At 37.9% G+C, this 26,722-nt stretch overlaps 1 protein-coding gene across 12 annotated transcripts in view; it reads left to right on the top strand.

Annotated features, from left to right (window-relative positions):
- The window catches only part of ZFHX4 (zinc finger homeobox 4), a 178,252-nt gene that overhangs the window by 30,085 nt on the left and 121,445 nt on the right, over positions 1-26,722 (top strand). For 11 of the 12 annotated variants that reach the window (XM_053395818.1, XM_053395816.1, XM_053395807.1 and 8 more), the window contains exon 3: positions 1-494. This exon is cut by the window's left edge and continues 9 nt beyond it. In XM_053395818.1, the coding sequence (XP_053251793.1) occupies positions 1-494 (494 nt within the window). The remainder of the gene's footprint in view (positions 495-26,722) is intronic. The other variant, XM_053395817.1, reaches the window with a different exon arrangement.

The following is a 26,722-nucleotide window of genomic DNA, read 5'->3' as shown; positions in this document are numbered from 1 at the left end:
AGCTGCCACCTGAAATCCGGCTTGCCAGTGGTCAGCTAATGGGTGATGACCTGTCCCTCCTTACTGCAGGAGAGCTGTCACCTTATATCAGTGACCCAGCGCTGAAGCTATTCCAGTGTGCTGTTTGCAACAAATTCACCTCTGACAGCCTGGAGGCCCTAAGTGTGCATGTGAGCAGTGAACGTTCTCTCCCTGAAGAGGAGTGGAGGGCTGTAATTGGAGACATCTACCAATGCAAGCTCTGTAACTACAACACGCAGCTCAAAGCCAACTTCCAGCTTCACTGCAAGACTGACAAACACATGCAAAAATATCAACTGGTGGCTCACATTAAAGAAGGAGGCAAAACTAATGAGTGGAGGCTGAAGTGCATTGCCATTGGCAACCCAGTTCACCTAAAATGTAATGCCTGTGACTACTACACCAACAGTGTGGATAAATTGCGCTTACATACCACCAATCACAGACACGAGGCAGCCCTGAAACTTTACAAGGTAAGCACCCACTAGCAATTTAAGTTGGCTTAAAATAGGAAGCGGCAGTTAACTCTTGAAATGTTAGCAGAACGGTCTTTTTTTGAGTGATGTGCAAATTAGAGGCTTATTGAACATACTCTTAATAAAGCAACAAAAATCAGACTACTGAGCTACAAGTGCTGCACCTGGAAAGTGTTATACCTTATAGCTCATTTAGCTTTCCCTTTATTTGAACCTTTATATATATATCACTGTCAGCACAGTCCTATATGTTTACTCAGGTGCAAGTCCCATTGAGTTAGATGGAGTTAGTCCCAAGTTAATGGGCATATAAACTTAAATTTATATTTCTTGTGTTGCAAATGGCTAAATGAGTTTATCTTCTAAATTCTATAATAGCCTTTGTTAGCTAACTGTTAACTATGAATTCTTTTGTGTATTTTATGTGATACTTGCATATCTTGTATAGGAAAGGAAATGGCTCCTAGCATTGAGGATGTTTAAATGACCCCAACCCAAAATGTGCCACCTCAATTTTTATAGTAAAAACACACACTTGTACCACAGTATTACTATGAATATTCAGAAGCAAACTCTTGCTATCTCTTTGCCTACTTTTGCTTTTGATTAGTCATTAATCATTTTTTACTAACATGAAAGGGTGTGGTGCAGATAAATATTAGCGTAATGGCAAATACACTTTTTTTCTGGCCTGGGGAAAAACTATACTACGTGCGGGAGTGGCAAATATCATTTATTACCGATCATGCCATGACTTTTTCCAAACCCCAATTACTGGATTTTATTTTGTTTTGTTTACTGGATTGTCCTGTTGGACTTGGTTTATGTATAAAGTGTTGTACATTTATTTATGGCTTTCACATATCAAGCACTATTTTGTTTGAGGTTTTTTTCCACAAGGATGTTACAATTTGTCAGTGTATTTTAAATATAGTGAGAAAGTCTACATGGTAAGTGTAACATACATACACTAGAGCTTGCCTTTAACTTCATTATAAATAATCATGAATTTTCTAAAATCCTGTTATAAAATTTGCACACATATAAATAAATAAGTAAATAAATCAGCAGTTCTATAGGCAAAAAATTATTAAGCTAATGAATGTTCTATAGTTCGTTGTGTATAAACCACTTTGTTGAAACAAATGGCAGACAGCAAATGAAGGGGATGTAAATACTACAGATTTAAATCCATATCTGCTTTAGAATGTAGATGGATCTACTTCTGTGTTTGGATCCCAAATGCAAGTTTGTCCATACAGGACACTGATAACCAAACCCAAATGCATTCACATATCTTTCTTAGTACCTAAAAGGAATGAATTATTATTTAAAGGCAGAGGGTTGTATACAATTAACTGCTAATCAGACTAGACCTATTGAAATCAATATACCTAGGTAGTCATGCCCATTGATTTCACTGGGTCTGCTGTAAGTAGGAGTTGGTTGACAACAACCCCGAGCAAGGAAGCTGAGGAAAAACCTTTCAAGGTGAGCAAATTGTGCTTGTGGTTGTGAACAAACTGCCCTCCCCACTTTATGGCAGATTTTTCTGACCATACTTGGCTTTCAGCGTTTCGCTTTCAGACCTTGGGATATTAGCCTAAGCTGACCTTCACATGCTTGACCTGATTCATCCACGATTAAATTCATCTCCTTGCTGGCAGATTGCTAAAAGTGTTATCTACTACCACTTTAAGGTGGAATAAAAGTCTAAATTTGAATTTTGCACAGGAAAAAAATATATCACTATATGGAACATGAATTGATCAAAACATTCTAGACACTTACCCACCAAAGCAGAGCTTTATAGACCTTACAGGCCTTTACAAATCTCCAAAACAAACACCTGGTGTAAGATGTTATGTACGCTGCTGCTTTAAGCTGTTTTCCTCCAGCTTATCTCACTTTTAGTATTGGAGCTGAGTTGGGGGGCACGCAGAATTGTGTAAAGCAGTAATGTACAGTACAGGCTGGGGGCAGGGGCTCAGCTTCTTTTCCATGCAAATGTTTTTTTCCTTCTGTAAAGTGTAGACCCCCCCTCCGCTTTTGTATGTATCTATCATTTGTATATCAACAGCACAGATAGTATTTAAATAGTTGAGTAAGGTGTTTCCATTTACTTTATCCTGTTTAGAAGCCCAGGAAAAGACAGTGATCTATGCAAAGGACATGCTCTTGCAGCAATTCTAAGTAGACCATTTTGTAGCTTTAAGAAACTATAGAATCCCACAATATGGTTATCTTCGTGCTATGCTACCCTCTCATGAGATTTAATTACAATACCAGTACTCTTGAGAAGACAGAGAAAATAGAACATTCTGGGCCATGCTGCAACAAAAAGTTGCAGTCTGATTTGTACCTGTTGAGAGTTCCAGTCAGCTAGCTATGCCCCATTTCACGGTTTCATCTCCTTTCCTTCCTCCCCATTTTCTGTTTTATCTCCAAATGTCAGCCAGCATTCTGTGCCAACTGAACATGGCCAGCCTACATTGGGATTGGCAGTCCCTGTGCCACCCGCCCCCCCCCCAGTTGGGGGTTTCACCCCTCAAAGTTATTTTGTACTTTTGCAAATCTTAGGATTCCCCAAGACTGCAAATACTTCCCTCTTGTCCATGGATGGTGCTGTTTTGGCTACATAGGGATCCACAATTGGAGAATAGTCCATTAAAGGGTGTGAGAGCAATGCCTGGAGTAGGTTTGGAGGAAGAGGCTATTCCACTTTGTTGAAAGGAGCTTGGCTTACACTTAACTGGTAAGGAGGAGGAAAGTGTTCACCCTCTAAGGTTCAATAAAAATAAATGACAAATATACCAAATGGCACAGGCCTGGCTTAGGAAATGTGGTATCGCAGGCACCAGTCAGTCATTCCTAGAGTTGCCAAATCACAATTACAAAGCTTTGCTAATTCTGTTAAATATTCCACGTCAGTGGAATGAGCATGCTGTGTTTTGTGTTTCCTGCCTCATTTCTTCATTCATGCCTCCATTCACTCTCCTTTTCTGCCTGCTGTAAAAAGTAGGCTCCAGGTTTCTCTTCAGCTTACTGGGCCAGTTCAGTGAACAAAGAGAAAAATGGAGGAAAGGAGAAATAGCCAGATGGCTGTGTACTTTTTGGCTTCCTCAGAATGTTTTGAATGCACATGAAGTATCTCTGGGTTGAAATCTAGCCAGTACCCATGATGCTGTAGTCCAGAGAGCATTAATGGCCACAGCAGAAAAGCTTTGGGGGAATCCCATTTTTTTCATTCACAAAATATTGGATGATATCACTGTTAGTCATACTCTGAGTAGACCCATTGAAATCAATGTACTGAAGTACATTAATTTTAATGGGATTATTCTGAGTATGTCTTGGTTGGCTATCATCCACTGTGACTTTTAATAAGAGGAAAATGCAACATAAATGCCTTCTTGAGGCAAAATGTCTGGACTCCTTGCAACAGCTGCAGTGTTAATAACTTCAGTGCTTTGGAAAAAGATGTTGCATGCATCACAACAGCAGTACTAAAATTGGTTGTTTGTGTATAAGCCCCTCTTGTAAGATGTGAAAGCTACTAATGTATTAAAACCGCAGCCCCTGCCCACTGAATTCATGAAGCAATTTGTGTAATTAGTTGCCTAATGTGACAAAGCAATGCTGCTTTATGAGAACAATTAACTTACAATCCTAGGAACACTTAATTGGAAGTAGGTTTGCATTGCAATCAGTGAGGCTTACTTCAACTTAATACATTGAGGTTTAGGGTGATATACATATTTGGGTGCTAGCAAAATTATTTTGCAATTATGAGAACAAATAATAAAATTGGACTGCTTCAGTTATTTGTAGTTTAATGGCAAGTATAAGTTTTATTGAGCATTTATTTGCTTGTTCCTCTTACATAGTCATTTAAAATGTTAAGGACACCTGACAGCAGCAGTTAGGTGAGGTTAAATGTATAAAATATATTTTGCTTTTTGCTTTATTGACAAACTATTGATTCATACACTATTCATGTTATGATTGTCAGCTCAATTTGAATAGATCACTTCACCTCCCATTCTCAAACAACAGGAAAGTTGCATGACCTATTTCCAGTTTAAGAAGGTTAAAGGTTAGCTCAAAAGCATCATCTGCCTAACTGCTTAGTTTTAAACTGATCAATTTAATGAAAATCTGTTTTACAGATGGTGTTTTAATGTCTTTGGCAGGATTTGGGCAGCTTTAACATTAGATGTACGCTAGTAAACATTATTTTTTATTTGACCAGAGCAACACCTTTTCTTTTATGTTTTATAGTAGAAAACATGTGGGATATGGTATTTTGGCAGAAGACCCAAAGCAAAAAGTGTTGATGATCTTTCCATATGGATTCCACAACAGAATATATTTATGTCTGTTGCTCAAACAAAGCTATATTCATGGCTAATCAGACTGTTTTCCTCTGAATCCTTAAAAAGTATTACAGTCAGGATTGTATTTGGAAAATGCGTGCTTCCTATTTGCATACAATTGGAACACCAGCATTTAAAACAATAATCAAGACTGTTCCTTATGTATATGTAAGTATGCACTTTTTGTTTATAGCCGAGGTGACCAAACTGTGGTTTGTAAGCTAAATGTAGTTCCTGGCAGTTCAAATGTAAGGAGCTGCACTTACTCGACCACATGGTACAAAAATGCAAATAGTTGTGAAAGGCCTTATATTTAGGGAAACCATAAGGGGGGGGGATGGGGTGAGTTGAGTCCCCCAACTTTAGCCATGAACACCATTGTGCCAATACAAAACTGTATTCGTCTTTTTGACTTGTGAGTATAACGTGGTTTTATTACAGAATGTAGTATAGTTCTTCAGCTCAGAGAATTTGGTTCCTATATGCCCTTTGGAAATATAGGGTAAAATCCACTGCAGTAGTTTTCTTATTAAATAACATGATGCAGTGGATGCGTCCACTATGAGAAAGGGTGAGCGTGTGATTTTCTCTGATTCCCACTTCCTCATGTAACCCCTCTGCTACTGTCAGTGCTGTTCTGGAACAGATTTGGAGGGAAGACATAGTGGCTGAAATAGGAAGGGGGAATCAATGAAAATTTCCTCCTCTTCACCTACTCATCTCAGTCAATGCCTCTATTGGATAATGTGTAGGGAAACTTAACATTCTCATATTCTCAAACTTACTGCACAAATTTTGCTATGGTGTAGAAGAATATGCAATCTGTGCATCAGAAATAATTGCAGTGACTTAAGGTGTTCACTGAGTATGTTTTAAAACATGTGTACGTAGTACACAGTACCACAAATACATCAGGCAACAGACCAAAATAACAACATGTATCTGTTTTTTTATAAAAATATTTATTAAACTTTTTAGAAGTACAAAAAGAAAATACAAAAAACATCATTTTAAACAAAAAAAGATAAAATACAAAAGAGAAAAAAAAAAAGAGTAGAAAATTAAGATCCATTAAGCAAAAAGAAAAATCAAGGAAAAATACGGCAAATCTTCCCATTACTTATCTTTCATTAGCTTATTTCCCTGACCTCCTCACACCTCCCTTTTTTGTATTCTAGGTCAATTATCCATTTCAGCAAATCCTTTCCCTCTTTTCAAATTTTTGTCCTGTAAATTTATCTTGATATTAATATAACTTTACTTTCCCTCCTTTCACCAATTAACAGTCTGTTTTTTCCTAAACCTTTATAACATTTCTGCTAAAATCACATAAATTCATTCCAACATCATTCTAACATTCATTAATTTTGCAGTGTTTCTGTAAATTGTCTTTAAATTTCTTCCAATCTTCCTCCACCGACTCTTCTCCCTGGTCTCGGATTCTGCCAGTCATTTCCACCAGTTCCATATAGTCCATCACCTTCATCTGCCATTCTTCCAGGGTGGGTAGATCTTGTGTCTTCCAATACTTTGCAATAAAATAACAACATGTATCTGAAGGAAGATCCTCGAAACTGCTTTTGTGTACATTGTATCAAGTACAACTTATATGTAAAGTGGTAGTTTAGGGTGTGCTAAATTCATTTCCTATGCTACCTTTAAACTAGAGAACTAGCTGTCTATATGCCATGTACTGCAGATATACTCTCTCCATTGAGACTTATGCAGAGATCTGGGGGGGGGGGGGGACGACCCATTGCAACGAACACTATTTGCATAACAGCAGTGCTTGGCGGAGTCCATCTTTTTATAACTGGATCCCTTTTCAGTGACATTAATTTGGTACTTCCTTGCCATCATTTTAGAATCTGATTTTATATATTTGGTTCACTTTTTTAGTTAAATGCAGAATAACTTTTTGCATAAGAATTCTAAAGCAAGTTTCCCCTGAGTGTTGCTGACTCTGATATGTTTATTTAAAGAAAAAGTTCACTACGGTCCTTTATTTTGTCAACAAATGACTGCTACCAGCCTTTAAAATAGCCCAGTGAAACTAAATTATCACGAATATATAAGATTGCATTCAGAAAGGCTAGAAGAACAAATGGGGCATTGACTATATTTTATAGGATAGATTTATAGCCTGTCCTTGGGTCACTTAGGGCCAAGAATTTTCACGGTCAGCTGGTTGGGCCTGTTGGAGAGCATCCTCAGCAGGAAATGTAAATACCATATCGCACCTGCTCTTCAGCTGGGCGGCTAGCACTCTTCTGCTTTTGGAAGGGAAGTATCTCCCACCTCAAGCCTGGTCCAAAGTAGAAAGCTTAATTATACTGGTCTTGCTCTGCATCTGTCATCAGTGAAGCAGAATAGTCTGTCTGGATTCTCTAATGCTGTTTGCATATTCGGATTTTAAATCAGCCAGAGATATTGAATGCATTGCTTGTGTCTCCTTGTTTATGAATGAGACAACTGGGATTTAGGTAACTTCAAGAGTACTATTTCCCCAATGAACATTGCTAGTGTTTTCCTCATTATTCTTGTTATGGATGAAAGCATCAGTGTTAAAAATTAAAAATTGTATTTGGGAGAATAGGTATGAAATAACAAAGGAAGGGGGAGAGAGAAATCCATCTACAACACAAGCTACATTTGTTTGCTATATTTTGTTTAGCATGCAATGATGATACTTTGATCAGTGTAGAATTAACAGAGTACCATAATTTAAATTTCAATAGTCTTCTCCTAAGTTTCCAATTTAAAATCAAATATCCCAGATATGTGCCATTCCAATTATTGAACTGTCATTGTCCCAATATGATAGTAAAAGAGGTTGTGAGATTGTGCTGTGCTTATTTGCATAAAAGTCATTGTGCAAAAAGAAATTGGAATGTTTCAGTACATTCGAGAGTCAAAACATGGTTTCCTTAATCTTACTATAGTCATTTGTTTAGATAAAGAAAGCTGTTTGGAGAGATAAATAAAAGTTATTATTTTCTTGCTCTTAAACATAGTTGTCACTGAAAAATATTTCATTTTTTAATAGTGGTTTAACATTTGTGGTCATTTCAGGGTTGAAATATCTAAAATTAAATTCCCATGGCTGTTTATGTGTGTCAAGTAATTTGAATTATGCTATTATATTAACATGTATAATGATAAGGGAAGTGTTAAGAAACCATTTTTGTATCAGCCTATTAAAATATAAATATACTTCATGTGTACATAAATGCATGTGTGTGCTAATGAACAAATGGTGGGGTGATAATTTTAAAGGGTTCCTTTTTGCTTCTAGTTTAGTGGGAATAACAACTTGTAAATAACCCACACATTATAATTCTGTTTAAACATCATATATTTTTAGTCAGGCCTTTCTGTCATGTTGAGGATATATACCGTACTATGACAATCAATTTAAAAATATTTATTTTCAGTACCTTAAAAATAAATATGCAGTTTCCCCTCAAAATATGATCTATAAAATTGGATCGAAATACAGGTTTTTCTGCAAATGAAAAAATGTATTTGATATCACAATTAGAGCTAGGCTCTAAAAGCTAGGTAAGAACCTATGGTTTGGAAGTTGGATCCAGCTCTTCAATGTGTTGCATCTCATCCCCTGAACTTTAAAGGTTTGGACTGGGATGGCAAACAGCCAACTGAATCTGCTTTCACCTTCAAAGACATGAATTAGATGTGCCACACCCAGCCAATCAGCAGCTTCATAGCTCTCCCTTATCATGTAGGAGGCTGCCCAGCACGGGAAGCCTCCCACCTGAGGGGGGACAACTTTAAAAGCATGGTTCAGGCATGCTCAGAAGTGAAATCATAGACTGGGTTGAAAGCCAGCCAGCCCAATCTGCATCTTCACAGCTCTCATAAGGTACTGGGCAGCCTTCCACCCGATGAGGGATGCCTTTGGAAATGTGGATTGGGCTGACTGTCAGCTGGCCTGATGCAGGCCTTCAGAGGAAGTGAAAGTGCAGAGCATGTCAGTTGTCAACTGGCCTGGTCCACATTGTCAAACTCTTTTGAGGCACGATAGGTGCTTTTTACTTGCATGTGACTACTAGTTAATGTTTTCTGTGGGTACCACCCCTGCCCTAAAATATTTTAGCTTAGTTCTCCCTTGCAGTCTATGTTCCTCACACAGCCACTAATGCACTAAGTCACAGTATCCACTGATTTTCATCTCTCTGTTTGAATGGCTTGCCATTTGGACCATCTGCCAGAACTACAGAATAAGGAGGCTGTTGCCCCTTTTAGCTGTTATCTTGTGGTGCCCTACAATGTTTCTTGTGTTTCCCAGAGAAGTGCTTTATCTGGGAATCCTCGCCCTCTATGGGAGTAAATGGAATACCTTTTCTGATATGTGAGAGGACTATTGAGTAAAAATTATGACACTTTTTCATGTCAAATTGTAAGGCTAAGTGGTGTTTATCAAAATGTGCAGGAATGCTATCCTGACTATATCTACATAGATCAGTGTATATATGCACTATTACATTCACAATAAATATTGTACATAGATTTCTACATTTTCTGAATTGTACGTACATATAGCTACATAGTACTATTTTCATGAGAATCTCTTAACAAGATAACTTGGACTTTTCCAGAGGAAAAAGAGGAAATAAATCCTTTCCCAGTTGACAAAGGTCAGAGCAAGATGTGATCAAATTATTAGAACCATGGTAAAGCTGCATGGGCTAAATGAAAATGTGGATTTGGTTTGAAACCTTAAAGTTCCTCATTATGTGTTCAGTTTGTAGGTTATGTATTTCGGACAGGGAGATGCCTCTTTGTAATAAAAAGGAATAGCATTCCCAAGTTTGCTTGCTTTGTGTAAACCTCCACTGAATTATGCATGTATTGCAGACAGTGATGCTTTGCTGGATCAACTGTTAATGACACAGTTATTGCGAACGTTATTCTTAATCAAAGAATGTACTGCAAATATATAAGCAGCCTTCTTTCTTAATGTCAGAACTGGAGGTTGTAAGTTACTTTTCGTTTTCCTTTTCCTTCTTCTGTCTCTTGGGAATGGCACATCACATAGTGAAATAGTGTTTGTTTGACCTCCCCTTCCCAAATACAGGGGCACGTTTATATTAACAGTAAAGTTCACAGAACTTCTCCTAGCGGAGTACCAAAAACAAGCATGTCATGGAAATGACCCTCTTGGTCTCCAGAGAAATGGAGTTAACCCTCATGTGCTATATAGTCTTCAGATATAGTCTTCATCTAACATGGTCCCAGAGGAAACTGCAAGTGTTTGTGGGAGCAAAGGTATTACTATAAACTTTAGTTTTTAAAAGCAGAGGATGTTGAAATAAATGGAAACGGATATAAAGTCAAGCAAATCCACAAGAGCAAATCATAACAACAGCAAAAACCAAATTGAAGAAACAGTTTAAATTGAGTGTATTGTTCCTCCCTCTAATCAATTTTCTCTTGTGTTACGTGAGAAAACTAAACTATTTATAGCTTCTACTGTTTGACCCAGCTTCAGTGTATTGCTTCATACTGAAAGAACTTTGCTTGCTCTTGAAATGTTGACCAGTTACGTAGTTGCCCTCTTAATCCCAGGCACTAGTCACTGCCTTCTCAAATGTATCCAGACTCACCAAAGGGTGAACAGCGTCCCTAAATGGATAATATACCTAACATATTCCAACATATGTCTCTTTGATTTAAATGTCAGAACCAGCTGAGTGAAATACCTTTTCTACGTTAAAAGTTAAGAACTGTGGTATACCTAGTAGACATACTAAGGCCATATCCTCAAACCATTTTTGTCTAAACTACTGCAACTGATATTAACGTTAATAGTGGTCCTTCCATTATTATTATTATTTTAAAAAAATGAATTTAAGACTAAAAAGTTCCTGTTCAACTATGGGAAGAGGTAAAGGAACAGAGATAAAAGAGTTCATCAGATTTAATAAAAAAAAGTTACTGAAGAATGAGCTCATTGTTGTTGACAGTGAATGCAGGCTGTCCCATGGTAAAACTTCAGTAGTCAGCACTGCTGCAGAGGCACTATAAAGAAAATACAGGAAAATCTTCCATACTATCTATTACTCACCAAGCCTAAGCTGAAATATTCAGTGTGTGCAACCGCACTTTAAGAGGTATGCAAAGGGGAATATTTTCTTAGATTTTGCTGATTTCCTCTAAAAAATTAAACTAAGAATTGTTGTATTTTCACATATATTTCATGAAACTATATCATATTGTATAAAAATATTAAAAATTTCTGCTTTGCACAACTGATGGTATATTTCTAATGTGGCACACAGTAGTGGACAAATTACCCAAAGCTGAATTAGATGTCCTATTCACATAACATCTTCGCATGGGCAGGGGAGCGGGTGGCACAAAACCACTGTACCTCTTGGGCTTGCTGATCGGAAGGTTGGCAGTTCGAATCTGCGCAATGGGGTGAGCTCCTATTGCTCTGTCCCAGCTTCTGCCAGTTCAAAAGCACACCAGTGCAAGTAGATAAACAGGTACTGCTGCAGCGGGAAGGTAAACGATGTTTCTGTGTGCTTTTGTATGGGAAAACTGGTCAACTTGACTCCGGCATCCTTTGTCTAATACTAGGATTGCTGCAAAACGGGAGGCAAGAAAACCATTTGCTTTAATATACATATTGTTGTTACATGTGGAGAAAAGAGCTTCCCTTTTCCACCTAAAATAATGCACAGACATTCTTCAGGGGCTATTTCATAAAGAACATCCTTCTTTTTAAATTTTTACCTTCCACCATATTGCCCGTTTATTTAGTTTTCTTGTGGCTCTATAAAGCTCCTTTTGTAGTTACAACTAACCTAACTTATTTTATGTCATCTACAATCTTTGACACCTCATTGGCCATTGCCTTTTCAGATCATTAATAAATACATTAAGCAAGACTTCTCTTACTATGGAACATTTGGGCAACCCATTCTGATTTTTTTTCCATGTTGTACATGGACCATTAATTCCTAATTTGTTTTGTAACTCTTTGTATCATGTCACCAGTTCAGTTTTCATCCCACAAGTTCACAGTTTCTTAATAGCTTTTTCTGAAGGACATTATCAGATTTTTTTAAAATGCCTAAACTAACTGCCAGATTAATTTTTGGATTCTTAGGTTAACACTAAAATATTTATAGACTAAAGATACCAGAATTTTCTCAAGGAAAATGGTTATATGCATTGTGACATGCAAGGAATCTTGATGTTGATGTTAGAAGTCTATACATTTTTATTTAATCTTAATGCATTCCTGACACTGTCCAGTGTAATGACTTGTTTTCTCAAATTTGTGACTAGTTCACCATTACTACCTAATGGAGTAGTACTATTGGTAACCTCAGAGGTTAGGATATTAGGATGCCACCCCGTTAGCAAAAATAAAAGAGAGGAGGAGAAAAAGGCACCTTTGTCAGCCACCATTACACTTTGCACCTCTCCTATATTCAGAACAGAAGTGCAAGATACATAGTCCAAGCATCCAATGAAATGTGGTCATGTTTACGGGACGTGTTTAATGTAGGAGAGGGCTGACATAGTGCAAACAGGTTCTGTATGGGGGTGGCAAATAGTCTCTCCTGCATTTATTTATATAAAAAATAAATAAATTTATTTATTTGGTTTTTCAGATTAAAACTTTACAGTCACATTTCCAACATACAACATAAAAATAAGATTCCAAGGAATCTCCTGGACTTCCCTCCTTCCCTTATTGTTAATCATTTCCTCCTGCATCTTTTATAATAATCCAAACCTTTTATCTCTCCATTGTATCCAAAATTCACCATTAAACTACAAGTGATATTGCAATCCTACTAATGATTTTAACTGTTTACAATGGTCTTTAAGATAAGTTATAAAGTTCCTTATTAAAATTTTGGTCTTCCTGATTTCTGATTCTTCCAGACATTTTAGACATTTTGGCATAATCCATCAACTTGATCTGCTATTCTTCTCTGGTATTTTGAATTTTTAAGCAGAGACATTTTGGGCGCACCATAGGAGGGGTGTGCCACATTTGAGAACCTGGTGTGGTCTTAACGGTGAGCCATTTTTTAGTACAAAAAACCCTTCATCATTCTTGGCATTTTACCTCTTTTAATGCCCAAGTAACTACTACTATTATTATTACCATCAGAGCTTTATTCTGTGTGGCTTAAGACAGAAAAAAAAAATTATCCCCATCCTGTCTCTTTATTCTCACAACAATATATGATATAGGTTAGGCTGACAGTCTTAAATAACTCTTTTAATGTTACATAGACTTTGGATACAATGTAGGACTGAAAAATTAGGAGGATTTATAGTACAGTATGCAGCTGAAAAGGTTAACTAAAGAACCCACGGAGGGGAGGAGGGAAGTCTAGAGATTCGGAAGAATCCTCTTTAATTTTTATTATTTGTGATTTTTTTTGTGAATGAATTTGTAAAATCAAATAAAAATCATTCCCACCCCCCAAAAGGCTGACAGATAGTGACTGTCCCAAGCATTCAGTGAGTTTGGTGACCAAATTGGGGATTTGAACCCAGGTTTCTCAGTCCAACACACTGATCACTACACAGCAGTAATGTCAAAAGGGAAGACTTACATGGTGTTCTTCTGATACGTGAGTGAAAGAAACTCATCCTTTTGCTTAATAACAGTGAGTATATGCCAGTCAGTGATGTGGTCCAGGGCATTTCTCATTAAAGCGATGTTGCTTGTCTGTGATCATTAGCCAGTACACAGAATTCTTGTGGCTTAACTACTATTATTTCTTGGGAGTTTCAAAGGGTTTTCAAAATTCTAGAATGTTCTATTAATTGGATGACTTTTCAGAATGCAGGTTGTAATTGCAGAGTTTGGCTTTTAGTTTATTTTTAGTATTTCCACTGATTTCTGGTGCACTCTGTGGGATACATAGGAAGCAAAGCATTAGAGAGACCTCCTGTAAGAAAGGATGTACAAGTGTCCACAAGTTGGAAAGCTGTAATTTGGGTGTCCTTTTTTCATTAGAGAAATCATGTACCCCTTTGATGAAAGGGTATTTTTAGAGGTGTTTGTATGTTCTTCAGTCATTATTTCTTACTTCAAATATATTTTAGCTTCAGAGTTCAACTTGGGTTGTTCCACTGTCCAGCGATAGTGTTTTATGTTCTATGGTTCACCCAAGGCAATCCCCTTATTTCTGATGCTATTGGTTAAAAGTTGATTACCAAAAAGGGTCAAAATGACAGAAAACCAGGGGATACTTTTTTTGAGCTTTTGGTAATTTGGAAAGCAAGACCATACCATTATCCCAGAATAAACTTCCTTAAAGCTCCTGCAGTGGTCCTCAGAGCACACATCTCTCAATGTCTTAACAACAGTGTTTTTCATGGGATTCGAAACGGCACAATTTTACAAGATTTGTTTAGAAAGCACTCCCCCCCCTTTATTAAGAGCAAGTTTATGCAGAAAGTTCATAGTGCGGATAGAAACCAACAAACAGAAAACATACTGTGGTTAACAAAAATCAAACATTTATTTGCTAGTCCAATGATTTATTTTGTTTGATTTGGAATTCTGACTGATAACCTTTAAACTTTTGAAGATGCTAGCTAGCTCTGAAGCGGGACAAAGGAACTTGAGTTAGATGTGTGTGTGCTTATGAGGGCAGAGAGAGAGAGAGAGAGAGAGAGAGAGAGAGAGAGAGAATGTTCCCCTCTCTTCTACAGCATGTTGCATGTTGTGGTGACTTCTGCATTTGTGCACTATTTTTTTTTGTTGTAATAATCAAGCCCCACCCAATCCACATTTGTCTGCAGATGTGGGTTTCCTCCTTTCAGAAGCTTTTGCTATATACTACATAGTCATCAATTGTTTCATCTCATCTAGCCATTTGTTTGGCCCAATTAACACTTTTTTGTTGCAGCGTGATAGCTACCAAACAGTGCTCCAGCAGGTCAGGATCAATACTACATCAGCAATGTGAGCTACACAATTTGGGAACACCACACAGAAAATTCCATTGCCAGGACACCTTCTGTGCCTTCCAAGAGTTACTAACATGAAAAATCCCTCCCCCAAACCAATGTTTTCTGGATTACTGCTGAATCGCGGATACCTATTCTGCTGAAATAATTTTTCAGTGGTAGTTGCACCACACTAGTAACATGGAAGTCCTCTTCCTCTTTCTGTTTATTTGTTTTCCTGTGACATAGTTGAAACACTCATGTGCTTCATGTCTGCATGGATTGATCCATTTATGATGAAGCATTATAGTTCTCTTCACTAACTTTGTATGAATAGTCAGCTGTCTTCCATCATTTTGTGTGCACTTGTTTTCAAATATTGTCGAGTAATTTCTAAATATGCACAGTTATGTATTGAAACTGCAAGAATTGCTGTAGTTAATGAAGAGGGGCGTTGCATACAAAAAGTCTCATGTTCAGTCCCTGGAATCTCCACATTCAGCTGGGGAAGAATTCAGTCTGAAACCCTTGAGAGTCACTGCCAGAGTAAACTGTGCTGAGCTATATGGATCAATGGTCTGATATAAGACTGTTTCCTGTGTTCCCATTGCTTCAGGGTTGTGCTCTTAAGATAGCTTCATCATAAGGAGACGGTAAAATCACAAGTCAGTTTTGCCACCAGGCCCTAAAGAAACAATCCTATATTCTCAACCTACTAATTATAGCAAGGAAAGTATTTCAGAAATGTTTTCAGGTAATTCTTTTAACTGCACAGATATTATTTTTCATATCCTGCACATACAAAGCTGAGCTCTGTTAATGCCAAGGCAGAGAAAAGTTATGACTAATACATTTCAGAAATTGCCAGCATTTTTCTTATAATAGCTTTTCCGTTCTCCGAACGTTATGGTTTTGAAGCCTGACGTCTTGGGACTTTTCAAGGCTAAAATGCAACTGCCTCATGTTCCATCGGAGTGTTAGATGTCTCTCATTTCCATTGCAGCAAAGCACCCATTTAAATCTCTGCTAAGATACCAGACAGGGGTCTTAATTCTAATTCTTTAATTGGAGTGGGTCCATCCTTGGCATTGATCCAGTTCTGAATACAAAGTTCTGTATTTGTGTTGTATTATTGTGGACAAGGAGTGGGATTTCTTTCATATTGTTTCTTTATAAGAAATTAAATTCCTCATCATTAAAAAAAACAAAGGTAGCGTTGTTAGTCCGTAAAAAAAAGCTCACAAGATGAAGAACTCAAAAACTTGCCACTATTTTGTCAAATTGTTATTGGTCCTAATAAAGATATTGCTGTGGATTTTGGTATTTTTTTGTAATTTAAAGTATTTCCGTTTTTTAATGTTTTGGGATCCTTAAGGAATTTCGGTAGCAACTCCCCTATTTCTTCCTTCTCTGGTCCTCTGAATATGAAAGTTAAGATGTGATCTATGTGATGAATGTTGTTATTTATATTGTACCATCAATGCTTAAGGCAACTTACAAATTAAAAGAAGATGGACTTTTGCTCCAAGGACCTTTCAGCTTCAAAATTGAGAGAAAGTGGAGGAATGTAGAGGATGGGGGTAAATAGCAAAAGCCACAATTGGGTGTGATCAAAGCCAAATTGGGTAGGGCCAAAGCTAAAAGTATGACTCAAAGGACAAACCTTGGCTACAAAACATGGTTATGGAGGTAGAAACCCAAACCAGAATCCCAGGTTCAGACATCACATTATGCCAGACCTTGACTTAGCTTCATGCCATACTGTGCTAGAAAGCCTGGGTTTGTGTCAGTTTCTCTCCAGGAGCCAACGCTCTCATGTAGCAGTGGTAAGCCATATACTGGCTTCTTGCTAGGAGCAAACCAGGCTATAGCTTTAACTTTTTATGTATCCCACTTTGAAATTAATGGATGGAACAATTATTTCAAAATCAATCAATCAATCAGTCAATCTCCATTCATACTCATCTATGGACTTCCCTATTCTGCCACCCCTTCTCTCTCTCTCTCCTTGACACCATTTCCTCAATTTCCTATTTATTATCAGTTCATTCCCATTTTCATGCAGTAGTAACACACAGAAACTCGCAAACACACACACACTCACTCATACATGGATGTAGGCTCCATCCCAGATTTAAATTTCATAGATCTACAGACTGAATAGATCTTCTATTCAGAAACTTCACCATCAGATCCCACGCAGGGGCCCAGTGTTCATCGTACTCGCTCTTTCTTGCCCCATAAAAGCCTTTTCCTCTTGTTCCTCCAGCCTTTTTTCTTTTTGCCCCTCCTCCATGGCCCTTGCAAGTCCTTATCTTTTCCTACTGCTATTTTCCTGCTGGACACTAGAATCCAACAAGGAATAAAAATGATCTGCTTGTTTGCTGTGAGATTGTTTATCTTCTGTGCTGGGTGGATGGAAACTCTTGCTTTCCAGAAACTAGCAGGAAGGAGGAGAGCCTTCTGCCAGATGGGGACCCTATAAGAGCCAGATCTACACCATGGTTGGCAATTCCCCACCTCTGGCTTAATGTAGTTTTGTTGCCTCTATGTTTTATTACTTGTATGAGCAATGTTGCATTCTTATTATTTTATTTTATTATTGTTTCCTTCCCTGGCGTTTATTTAGATGCAGTGGGGTTTAGAATTTAAAAATAAAATAAAATAAATAAATAAATAAATAAATAACCTTGTACAATAAAGAATAGCTTGGTTTTGTTGCAGTTGGGAACGAACTATGTAATTCCTTCACCAGTTCAGCATTCACCAGTTGTCAGTGATTTAGCCAGTGCAAATGTATAGACCCTACTTTTAACATCTAGAATTAGAGTTTTAAATAACCTTAATGCCAAGGTTCTTGACTAAAAGATGAAAGATGTATCTGTGAGACGGTTTGTGTGCGTGTGTGCGCGTCTGCCCATTTCTTCTACTGAGAAATTAAAATGGTGGCTAGATAAAGCATGAAGTATGGGAAAAACACGCATGTGTTTATAAATTACATGTTATTAAATCCATGATTCACACATTTTTTTACATTTTATTTTAGAGAAGCCACAGAGACTCAATACAGGGCTTATTTCCCAGGCCAAATAGCAGTTTCAAGAGGCTATTTTTGTGGGACAGTATATGGGGGAAATGTAAACTCCACCCCACCCCATTGTCCCAATCTGGATTGATCCCTCTCTGTGTTTTTTTCTTTTCAAAAAGATGCAAGTGCAAACCACACATTCAATGGAGTATGTAGTTTAGCCTAAAACCCCTCATTATGTCCTTTTTATTGTAGAGAGAGAATAAAACTACAAGAATAAGCAAGCAAAAATACTGTTGTGCATATTTTGGTGTGTTTGGAGAAGCTGAAAATGAAAGAATTGCATTCCAGTCAGTTTATAAGGTTTCTGTCTATAAATCTGTTTTTTTCCCCCTTTTTTTTTTTTTTGCAAACGAAGAAATATATTGGCAGCTCCAGTCATAAAACTCTCACATAATGTCTAGTTTGACCCCTTGTCTCCCGTTCAGAAGGGAATGCTTTTTCAAAGAAAGGACCATCTATCAATTTCCAGGTACAATTTAAAAGCAAGGTGGGAAGAAAGAATTAAAATGTAAGACCAGATGTGCCAACTATAGTTTTCACAGTTCTGCTCAGATATTTTGCTTGAAACTTCTAGGCAACAATGGCAAACATTCACTTTATTTATTTACCAAAAATGTATATACCACTCAGCATATAAATAAATACCAGAGCAGTGTTTGAATACTTAATAGGCATTATATCAAACAGGCACCATCTATGACTGACATGCAGTACTTTCTGTATAATTGCTATGCTTTTCTAGTTCCTCAAATACTACATTTTCCCTTAGCGGTCCAATATTATGAACCATATGTGATCTTCTTCCTGTATAAAGGTCATGCTAGCTGGATAGGTTGGCCTGTTTGTCTGTGTGCATGAACTGTGAAGTCTATTAAAAATGACAGGTATCGGAAGGTGGGGGTGGGGTAGGGTGTTAACCTTAGGACTATCAAACGGGACTTTTCACTGCTGGGAACAAAGGCCAGCAGGAGCTTTTGCCTTTTTCAGCACTCCCGGGAGTTTAACTAACTACACAGAAGATGATGCGCAGCTGAACAAAATGCTTTTCACAACTAATAAAAAATTGAAGATATTCATTACACACACACACACACACACACACACACACTGTATATGCATGTGCGTAAAATTTGTTTACTATTAATCAAGCTCCAGCATTGTCTGTTATCTAAATTCTAACGAACAAACCAGGCATACTTTTGTAATTGAATAATGTTAAATTGTTGAGGTAACTAAATAATCCAGTCTTGTTTGTTTGTTTGGGTTGTGGTGTTTTTTTTAAAAGTGGAATTAAGAAACTTATGGATTGTATTTACCGAAGTCATACCCATAGTAGACCCATCAATAGATTTAATAATTATGTACATTGATTCCGGGGGGCCCAATCTGAATAAGATATACTACAACAACATGAAAGTTGTGTACCTTGGATGCTTTTTAGCCTAGCTTTGCAAGTTTTAGTATCTGCTTTTATTTCAGCTTTAGGATATTTAATATTTTTATTTATCTTTATTTATAAAAAATATTTATACACCACTATTCATTTTTTTAAAAAAGGAGTACTTTACCACAGTACATAAAACCAGACATATGCGTTTGTTTGTTTGTTTTTATGATTTGCTTACTTTTACAGAAAGATGCATTCTTAAATTGCTAGCATAAGCCTGACAGAATAGAAAAGTTTTCAGCAATCATTTAAAAGTTGAAACAGATAATTTGGTTAGGTAAAAATTCAAAAGAAACAGCTATTTGTTTCTTAATTGATTTTCTACGTTAGTTGTTCATTGAATAGATAAGTAGTGCCTCTGATATTTGATTACAGAGCAAGGCACCCATTTAACCTTCTGTTCTCTCCTGGCTGGGATTTCAAATACAATACAATGTACCTCCCTTAGGCTCAGTAGGATTAGAATGCTAGCAGTAATCCCTGATGCTATGAAATAGACCTGATAGAACTTCAACTTACTTGTTTAGGATTATGCTCATGAATTTCTGCTCATCTAGATGCATTAACCCTTTGGGAGCATGTGCGGCATGTGATGAGTAAAATAATAATAATAATAATGCATACATACATACATACACTGAAGGCCCTTAATGAGTTTTAAGGACATCATTCTTATTTTACAGGCTCAAATGTAAAATTCATGCTGAGTTGTAAATGGATTTTGTAGTACAAATCCTTTTAGCTTTGTTCCACTTACTCCTAGTGTTAGACATCTTGTGTAGTATACCAGTAGCTTTAAATAGCTGGTCTTCATTTGTGCATTGACTTTTTCAAAATGAATTTTTAATGAGTTTTAGTGCTCACAGAAGGTGCCAGATTTTAATCTTTTGTAGCTCAAATATTCTGCCTACAGATAGGGCACAGTCAGTGTCCGCAGTCCCTTCATGGCCTCTGAATCATGGTTCCAATATGATATGAGGCTACTATCTTCATCACAGAAATTACATTTAATTCTCTGGGGCAGATCATGTCGGGCCTCATTCTGATAGTGACAACACTACCAGTTGTACGGGTTATTTTTTATTTTATTGTAAGTTTTATTTTAAGTTGAGTGGGAGCACAAATTCATTTCTCATCAACAACCAAGCAGCTGTTATATGATTAAGACTTATAGTTACAACTGACCTGAATCACTACATTTGATTTGATGACCTATATTTAAACGCAGACTGAAGCTAAGCTACGCAAAGCACATCCCTATATGGGCAGAGAGATGGATTAATCTTTGACTGCCATTCAGTCCTATAGTGGTTTTGCTAAAATCTTCCTAAAGGTTGGTAACCTCCTGTAAAAGCCATAGAATAACTTCCCGCTCTCTGCCTGTTCCTGGAACATGGTTTGCTGCTGCTTTTTTCGTGTGCTGTGTTAGAACAATTCAGGAGTTGAAGGCAACTGGTAGTCTAATCCCCTCAACGCCAGAGGTTTATGTGAAGGCTACAGTAATCTGTGGTGAAGCAAGTTGCTCTTTATGTCCTTCTCCTCCTTGTTCTTGTTTTCGTTTTCAGTAACTATGTTGCATCTTATAGATCTGAGCCCTGACAGCCAGTGTAGGTTCCAGAAAAAGAACCTTACACAATGTTAACCTCTTCCTATTGGCATATAGTTAGTTATTTTGGGTTGTAATCTAGTTCTGCTCAGAGTAGGCATGGGCTCCCTCTAGTAGAGCTTAGTCAGCTACAACCTAATGCACCTGATTTTGTTGTGCCTAGCTTCTTAATAAGATAAAAATCACTGTTATAACTGGCACAGCACAGACCGCCCGCCACTGTCCCAGTTGGCCAACTCTCTATTGGTATTTTGGCATGTTAATACCTTTTTGTTTCACTGTGCTTTGGGTTTGGTTTTTGCCCCCTTTTGGTTGTATGATTTGGTCACTATGATGATTTTACCATGCTTCAAGAAAGGAATATTGTAGTAGTAGTAGTAGTAGTAGTAGTAGCTTGTAACATAATGTTGTATTAGTGCCAGCCACAAATGGGAGTGTTCCTACTCAGGAATTTAGCTAGCCATCCCAGAACAGGAGCCTTGTATCATTGTTTGCTCCTCACTGCATTTGAGATTCCTCCGGTCATCCTGAAAGTTTTCCTCAATGTGCTATAAAGTGCCAAAGCCTGAACTGAGAAGAAAACAGTAAGGAAATTCAGGATTTCAGCATATCTGTGATTGGGCAGGAGTGCCCCGCCCCTTGCTCTCTTAATCAAGCAGTAGCAGCAAAGACAGGAATTTGGTGGGGAGCAGTTGGTGTTCCTTGTGAATCTGGAAGTTCCCTCTCCAAACAATGAGATTAATTTTTCCAACATTCTCTCATCTTTATGGCCTCAACATTCCACAGGCCTTGGAAGCTAAGAGGGCCATTTTGTTCTTTTCTGATCTGCTCATAGTAGCTAAGGACAGTACTTCTGCAGGAACTCATTACTGCACTGGAACTTTCACCGTGTCTAATTTTGATCACACATCTGCTTACTGTACAATAAATGAATAATCATTTTAGCCAGTCTTTAATTTTCCACCTTCTTTTCTGTTGCTTCTTTTTTAGTCCCCATTTTATTTTTTTCAAGGACTTAGGAAAACTGGGACAGTGCCTATGGCACTGTGCATGAGGCACTTCTTGCAAATCAACTATTGTGCCAGTTTTATTTGTGGGGCAGTTCCTTCCATAGATAGATATATCTGAGTGAGTTTCACTCTCAGCAGTTATTGATCCACTGTTTCTCATATCCATGTACTTGGCAGAAGTGGCATATCAAGGTGTCTAAAGAAGTTGGGGAAATGATTGGAGCTACCATGGTGTATTACACCTACCAAAGTCAGCTATCACAGAGCCAGTTTGGTGAACTAAGCCATGGAAGTGTTTTCTTCACAAAGGAGAAACTTAAAACATGGAGCCCTGAAATATAGATACTAGAATTAGTATTATTTAACTGATCCATTTATGAAAATGAGGGGACAAGTATAAACCTGTGATGCAATTTCATAATGTGGGAGGAAGCAGGAGAGCTCTGGAGAGGCAGCATAGTGGAGACCAGGTGACTTCTGCTTCTTCCAAAGCTGTCCATAGATCTTGTAGCTTTAAACTGTTTTCAGGACAGAAGGAAGAACTAGATAATGCTGTCATTGAAGGACACTGTATTAAGTTACCTAGAAACCGTTATGGAGGCCCTTCTAAACCCCTTCTCTTATGACATGCCAATTTATTTCCTGTGATTTGAGGTAATGACTATAGGATTCCAGCCCAAGTCAACTTTGAAATTACCAGGCTTGTATATTTAAATTATGATTGTTTTATTAATAGTTGCAATGAGGTTAATTGTTGAGAAAATAAATTGATTAACTTTATTGTCCTATTTATTGCTGGACGGGGTTTTATGATGGTAAGGTGCTCTAAGCAACTAGTGATAAAAGTTGCACAATAATAATCTAATGGGCAGCAATGTATTTCATAAACTAGTGTGATGGTGGTGGGTTTAAATTAGCAAAACAATACAGTGGGAAGTTGGGATGCTTGAGGAATTCAGTCTTTGCCAATTCCCACATGGAATGTCTTGCTCTGCACCTCTTGGATTAATGTGCAGATCAGAGCATAGCAATCCAATGAATTTTGCACTTATCTGAACGTTACAGTGCAGTTCTCAGCAGTCTAAAGGTATCAAAATACATTTTTAAATACCTTTAAGCAGTAATTTGAGAGAACATAGGGATTTAAATACTGTTACATGCCATCCCAATCTCCGAGCGGTGCGATATGGACATACTTTTGGTTGGCTGATGTTGGAAGAGGTGTTCAGCCTTTCTGACGGGTTGCATTCCCTAGTTCTCAGATCTGGCATTTGGAGGAACAGTCGGCTCCAGATGTGGTTGTACTCCCCTTGAAGGAGCAGGTGCATAGCTTAGGGATACTCTTGGAGCCAGTTTTGTCATTAGATGTACAGGTGGCCTCAGTATACCAGAGTGCCTATGCATCTGCTGTGTATTCCGCTGGACCAGGATACTCTAGCTACAGTTATCCATGCTTTGGTAACCTGTAGATTAAACTATTGTAATCCATATGCCTTTGAAAAACTATTTCTTAAATTTATATAACATCCTTTCTCCCAAAGCAGCCCAGGCTAGTAAACACATCAGTGATAAAGCAAAAAAAATAATTGCTCCTTCCCAAAGTCCAGCACCTCACTTACCCAACTTTGGAAAGGTAGTGTGAGGGCTGGGGGAGGACAGATGTTGAGGGCCATTAAAAATGTCTTGAGGGCCGCATGCACCCTGCTCTAGAACTGTCTTTTGATAGTGACCTATGCATTCTCCTTCCTGTTACCTTTCCAGAGCTGTGTAAAAACCTTCCTTTTCAAAAAGCCTTTGAGAGCTGTTGTTTTGCATGCCCCGCACCACGGATTCCTCTGTTGGTTTTCTACTGCTGCTAATAAACGGCTGATTGCTTTGATTTTAGTTAATGTTGTACTTTATTATTTTATGGCTGACTGTGTTGAATGTTTTATTTTTAAAAACTGCTGTGGAATTTTGGGTGAAAAGCACTGTAGTAATACTAAAAAATGAATAACAGAGGATAGTTTTGGGATAGCCAAGATAATAGGAGAGGTTTCTCATGGCAACTGATGGGGGGCTATCTTTTGGGGAAGCAGCACTTTGGTAATGTCTGTATACTGTGTACTATATTCAGAGAGAGAATACTTTAGTTATTGTGTCCAGGATTAGGGCTGGAATAAGGGAAATACTGTAGTGACCTGATCAAACTTGGAATGAATCACTGGGTGGATTGTCAGTTGAATGAAGCTGGCTGTGGACTAAAGGCTGTTCCTGGCTGTAACTACAAATGCTCCAGTGCTTTGGTTAGTGCCATTCTATTGCCCCAGTTCCTTTTCCTAGCCTAGTTATTGTGGTCCAGTTATTATGTTATGTTCCCATTGCAACGTAGTTGCTACTGGGAAGGAAAATGGAACATGGATTCTGGCATAGTTATAATCACACCGCGGAAACTGCTGTCTGCATGGTTCAGCACCATTGCAGTTGATTCATGGATGGCAGCCATACCACAAACATAACATGTAAGTGGGGCTTCTAATGTAGCAATGTCACACAGACCTTCAAGCAAGAAAGAGGTTGGCCATCAAAATGCTGTAGGGTTTTTTTTTACCCAGAACATAAGGCTGAATGATTGAATGGTAGGGATGACTGGGCAGTAGGTAGATAGGGATTCTGTAGTAGTTCTGAAATTCTGCAGTAGTTATGAAAAGATGGGATGGAGATCTGTCTAAAGACGCCAGAAGAAAGGGCTTTTGTCAGTGGGAAAGTCCATGACCGCAAAATATGTTTCTTCTGTCTTGTGTACTGCATTGGAATTCGCTGAACAGAAAATTTGGATATTGTTTTGTATAGGATATAGCCCTTTGATGGGAGTGTTACATGCTACATCTGTTGAGTAGGTTCTCATTGGTGAATTTTGCTGCATAGTTATGTATGCAAGTACATGTTGATATGGGGAATAGGTAGCTTGAACCAGGCTTTACAAATAGTGAGCCAGCAGTCATTTCTTTTACTGTGGTTACATTAAAAAGCATAGTCACAATAATATAAGTGAATTGCTGGCTTACTGTTTATATTGTTCGCACTCATGTATCCTCTGTCCAAGATTGCATGAAGAAATTTAGCAGTGTGAACCAGCCATGACTTGGTATATTACCTCCACGTGTAGCAGCTGTGCATCCATCTACATGTCTATTATAATGACTGAAGGCTGTTTTGAGATTATGAGCGTGAACAAGCTAAAATTTAATTGAAACTAGACAGAGATGCAATGGGTTGCCAGTGCATTTCCAGGCCCAGTTCAAAGTGCTGGTTATGGTCTTAGTTAAAGTTCTGAATGGTTTGGGGCCAGGTTACTTACACCCATATCAGCTTGTCTGTACCTTGATATCTACATCAAACTGCCCACCTGTAAAGATGATCAGGTTGTTGACATTTGCAATATAGCTTTTTCAGTGTTAGCCTCTCAGTTGTAGGATTCTTTTCCTTTGGAAATTTGGAAGGTCTTATGCCTTGCAAGATTCAACAGGGCTGTGAGAACACCTCTCTTTTCAATGGACTTTGGCAGGCAGTATATATAGCTGGAGTGGACCTTTCTGTATTTTAAATGTTGTATTGCCTTTGAAGATGGTTTGGAAACTTCAGGGTGCAGCTGCTCAATTTTTGACAGGCTTCAAGCAAGCCATTCATATAACATCAATCTTGGCGAGGTTAAACTGCCTGCCTGTACCTTTCCAGGCCAATTCAAAGTGCTGTTTTTAAACTATAAAGCTCTTTGCAGCTCAGAACTCAGATATCTTCTAGAGTACCTCTCCCAATATGAACCTATCCAAACACTTTTATCTTAACCCGAGGTCCTTCTCCTGGTTCCAGGTCTTCAATTTTTCACACTGAGCTTAACGATACTTTCCTCTGTGTATAGATGCATAAAATTAGCTTGCATTGTTTTGCCTCTCTAAAGGCAGTTATTCTGACATTTTCATCCAAAGATGACATTTTCAGTACCAATTGCAAAAAAATGATGTAGTTTTTCCATTTATTTAATAAATTGTACAGTGGTACCTCGCGTTACAGATGCTTCAGGTTACGCTTCAGGTTACAGACTCTGCTAACCCAGAAATAGTACCTTGGGTTCAGAATTTTGCTTCAGGATGAGAACAGAAATCACGCAGCAGCAGCGCGGTGGCAGCAGGAGGCCCCATAAGCTAAAGTGGTACCTCAGGTTAAGAACAGTTTCAGGTTAAGAACGGACCTCCAGAACGATTTAAGTTCTTAACCCAAGGTACCACTGTACTGCACTTTTTGAGAGTTTCTCTTTACAAAGCATAGTTACTAAAACGCAAACATCACAATCATTTTGATTGTCCTTTTTGATACATTTCCAATATTACAATATCCTTTTTGAGGTGCAATATCTCGAACTGCACAGACTATTCCAAGTGCAGTTGTGTTATAGATGTGTATAATGGCATTATGACACTGACAGCTTAATTTTCAACCTCCATTGTGAGAACTGTCTGTCTTTATATAAGTCTGCATGTAAGTGTGTCTGTGTAGGTGCAGACAGAAAACAGTGAGATATACAGGGCAAAAAAGCTTTGGAGTCCCAAAATATCATTTGGTATCTGGCTCACATTTCCTTTAATCCAGCACTTTCAAAGTCACATAGGAGTCTCTCTATTGTGCAAATGCTTGTTACCATTCTTAATTCTTTAGGGGCAGCTTAACATCAGACAGCATTATAGAGTGGTTTAGATGACAG

This window comes from Podarcis raffonei, chromosome 7, assembly GCF_027172205.1.
Source record: "Podarcis raffonei isolate rPodRaf1 chromosome 7, rPodRaf1.pri, whole genome shotgun sequence".
Classification (NCBI taxonomy): Eukaryota; Metazoa; Chordata; class Lepidosauria; order Squamata; family Lacertidae; genus Podarcis; species Podarcis raffonei.
Note: the sequence above shows the minus strand (reverse complement) of the source record. Positions and strands in the feature narration are given on the sequence as shown.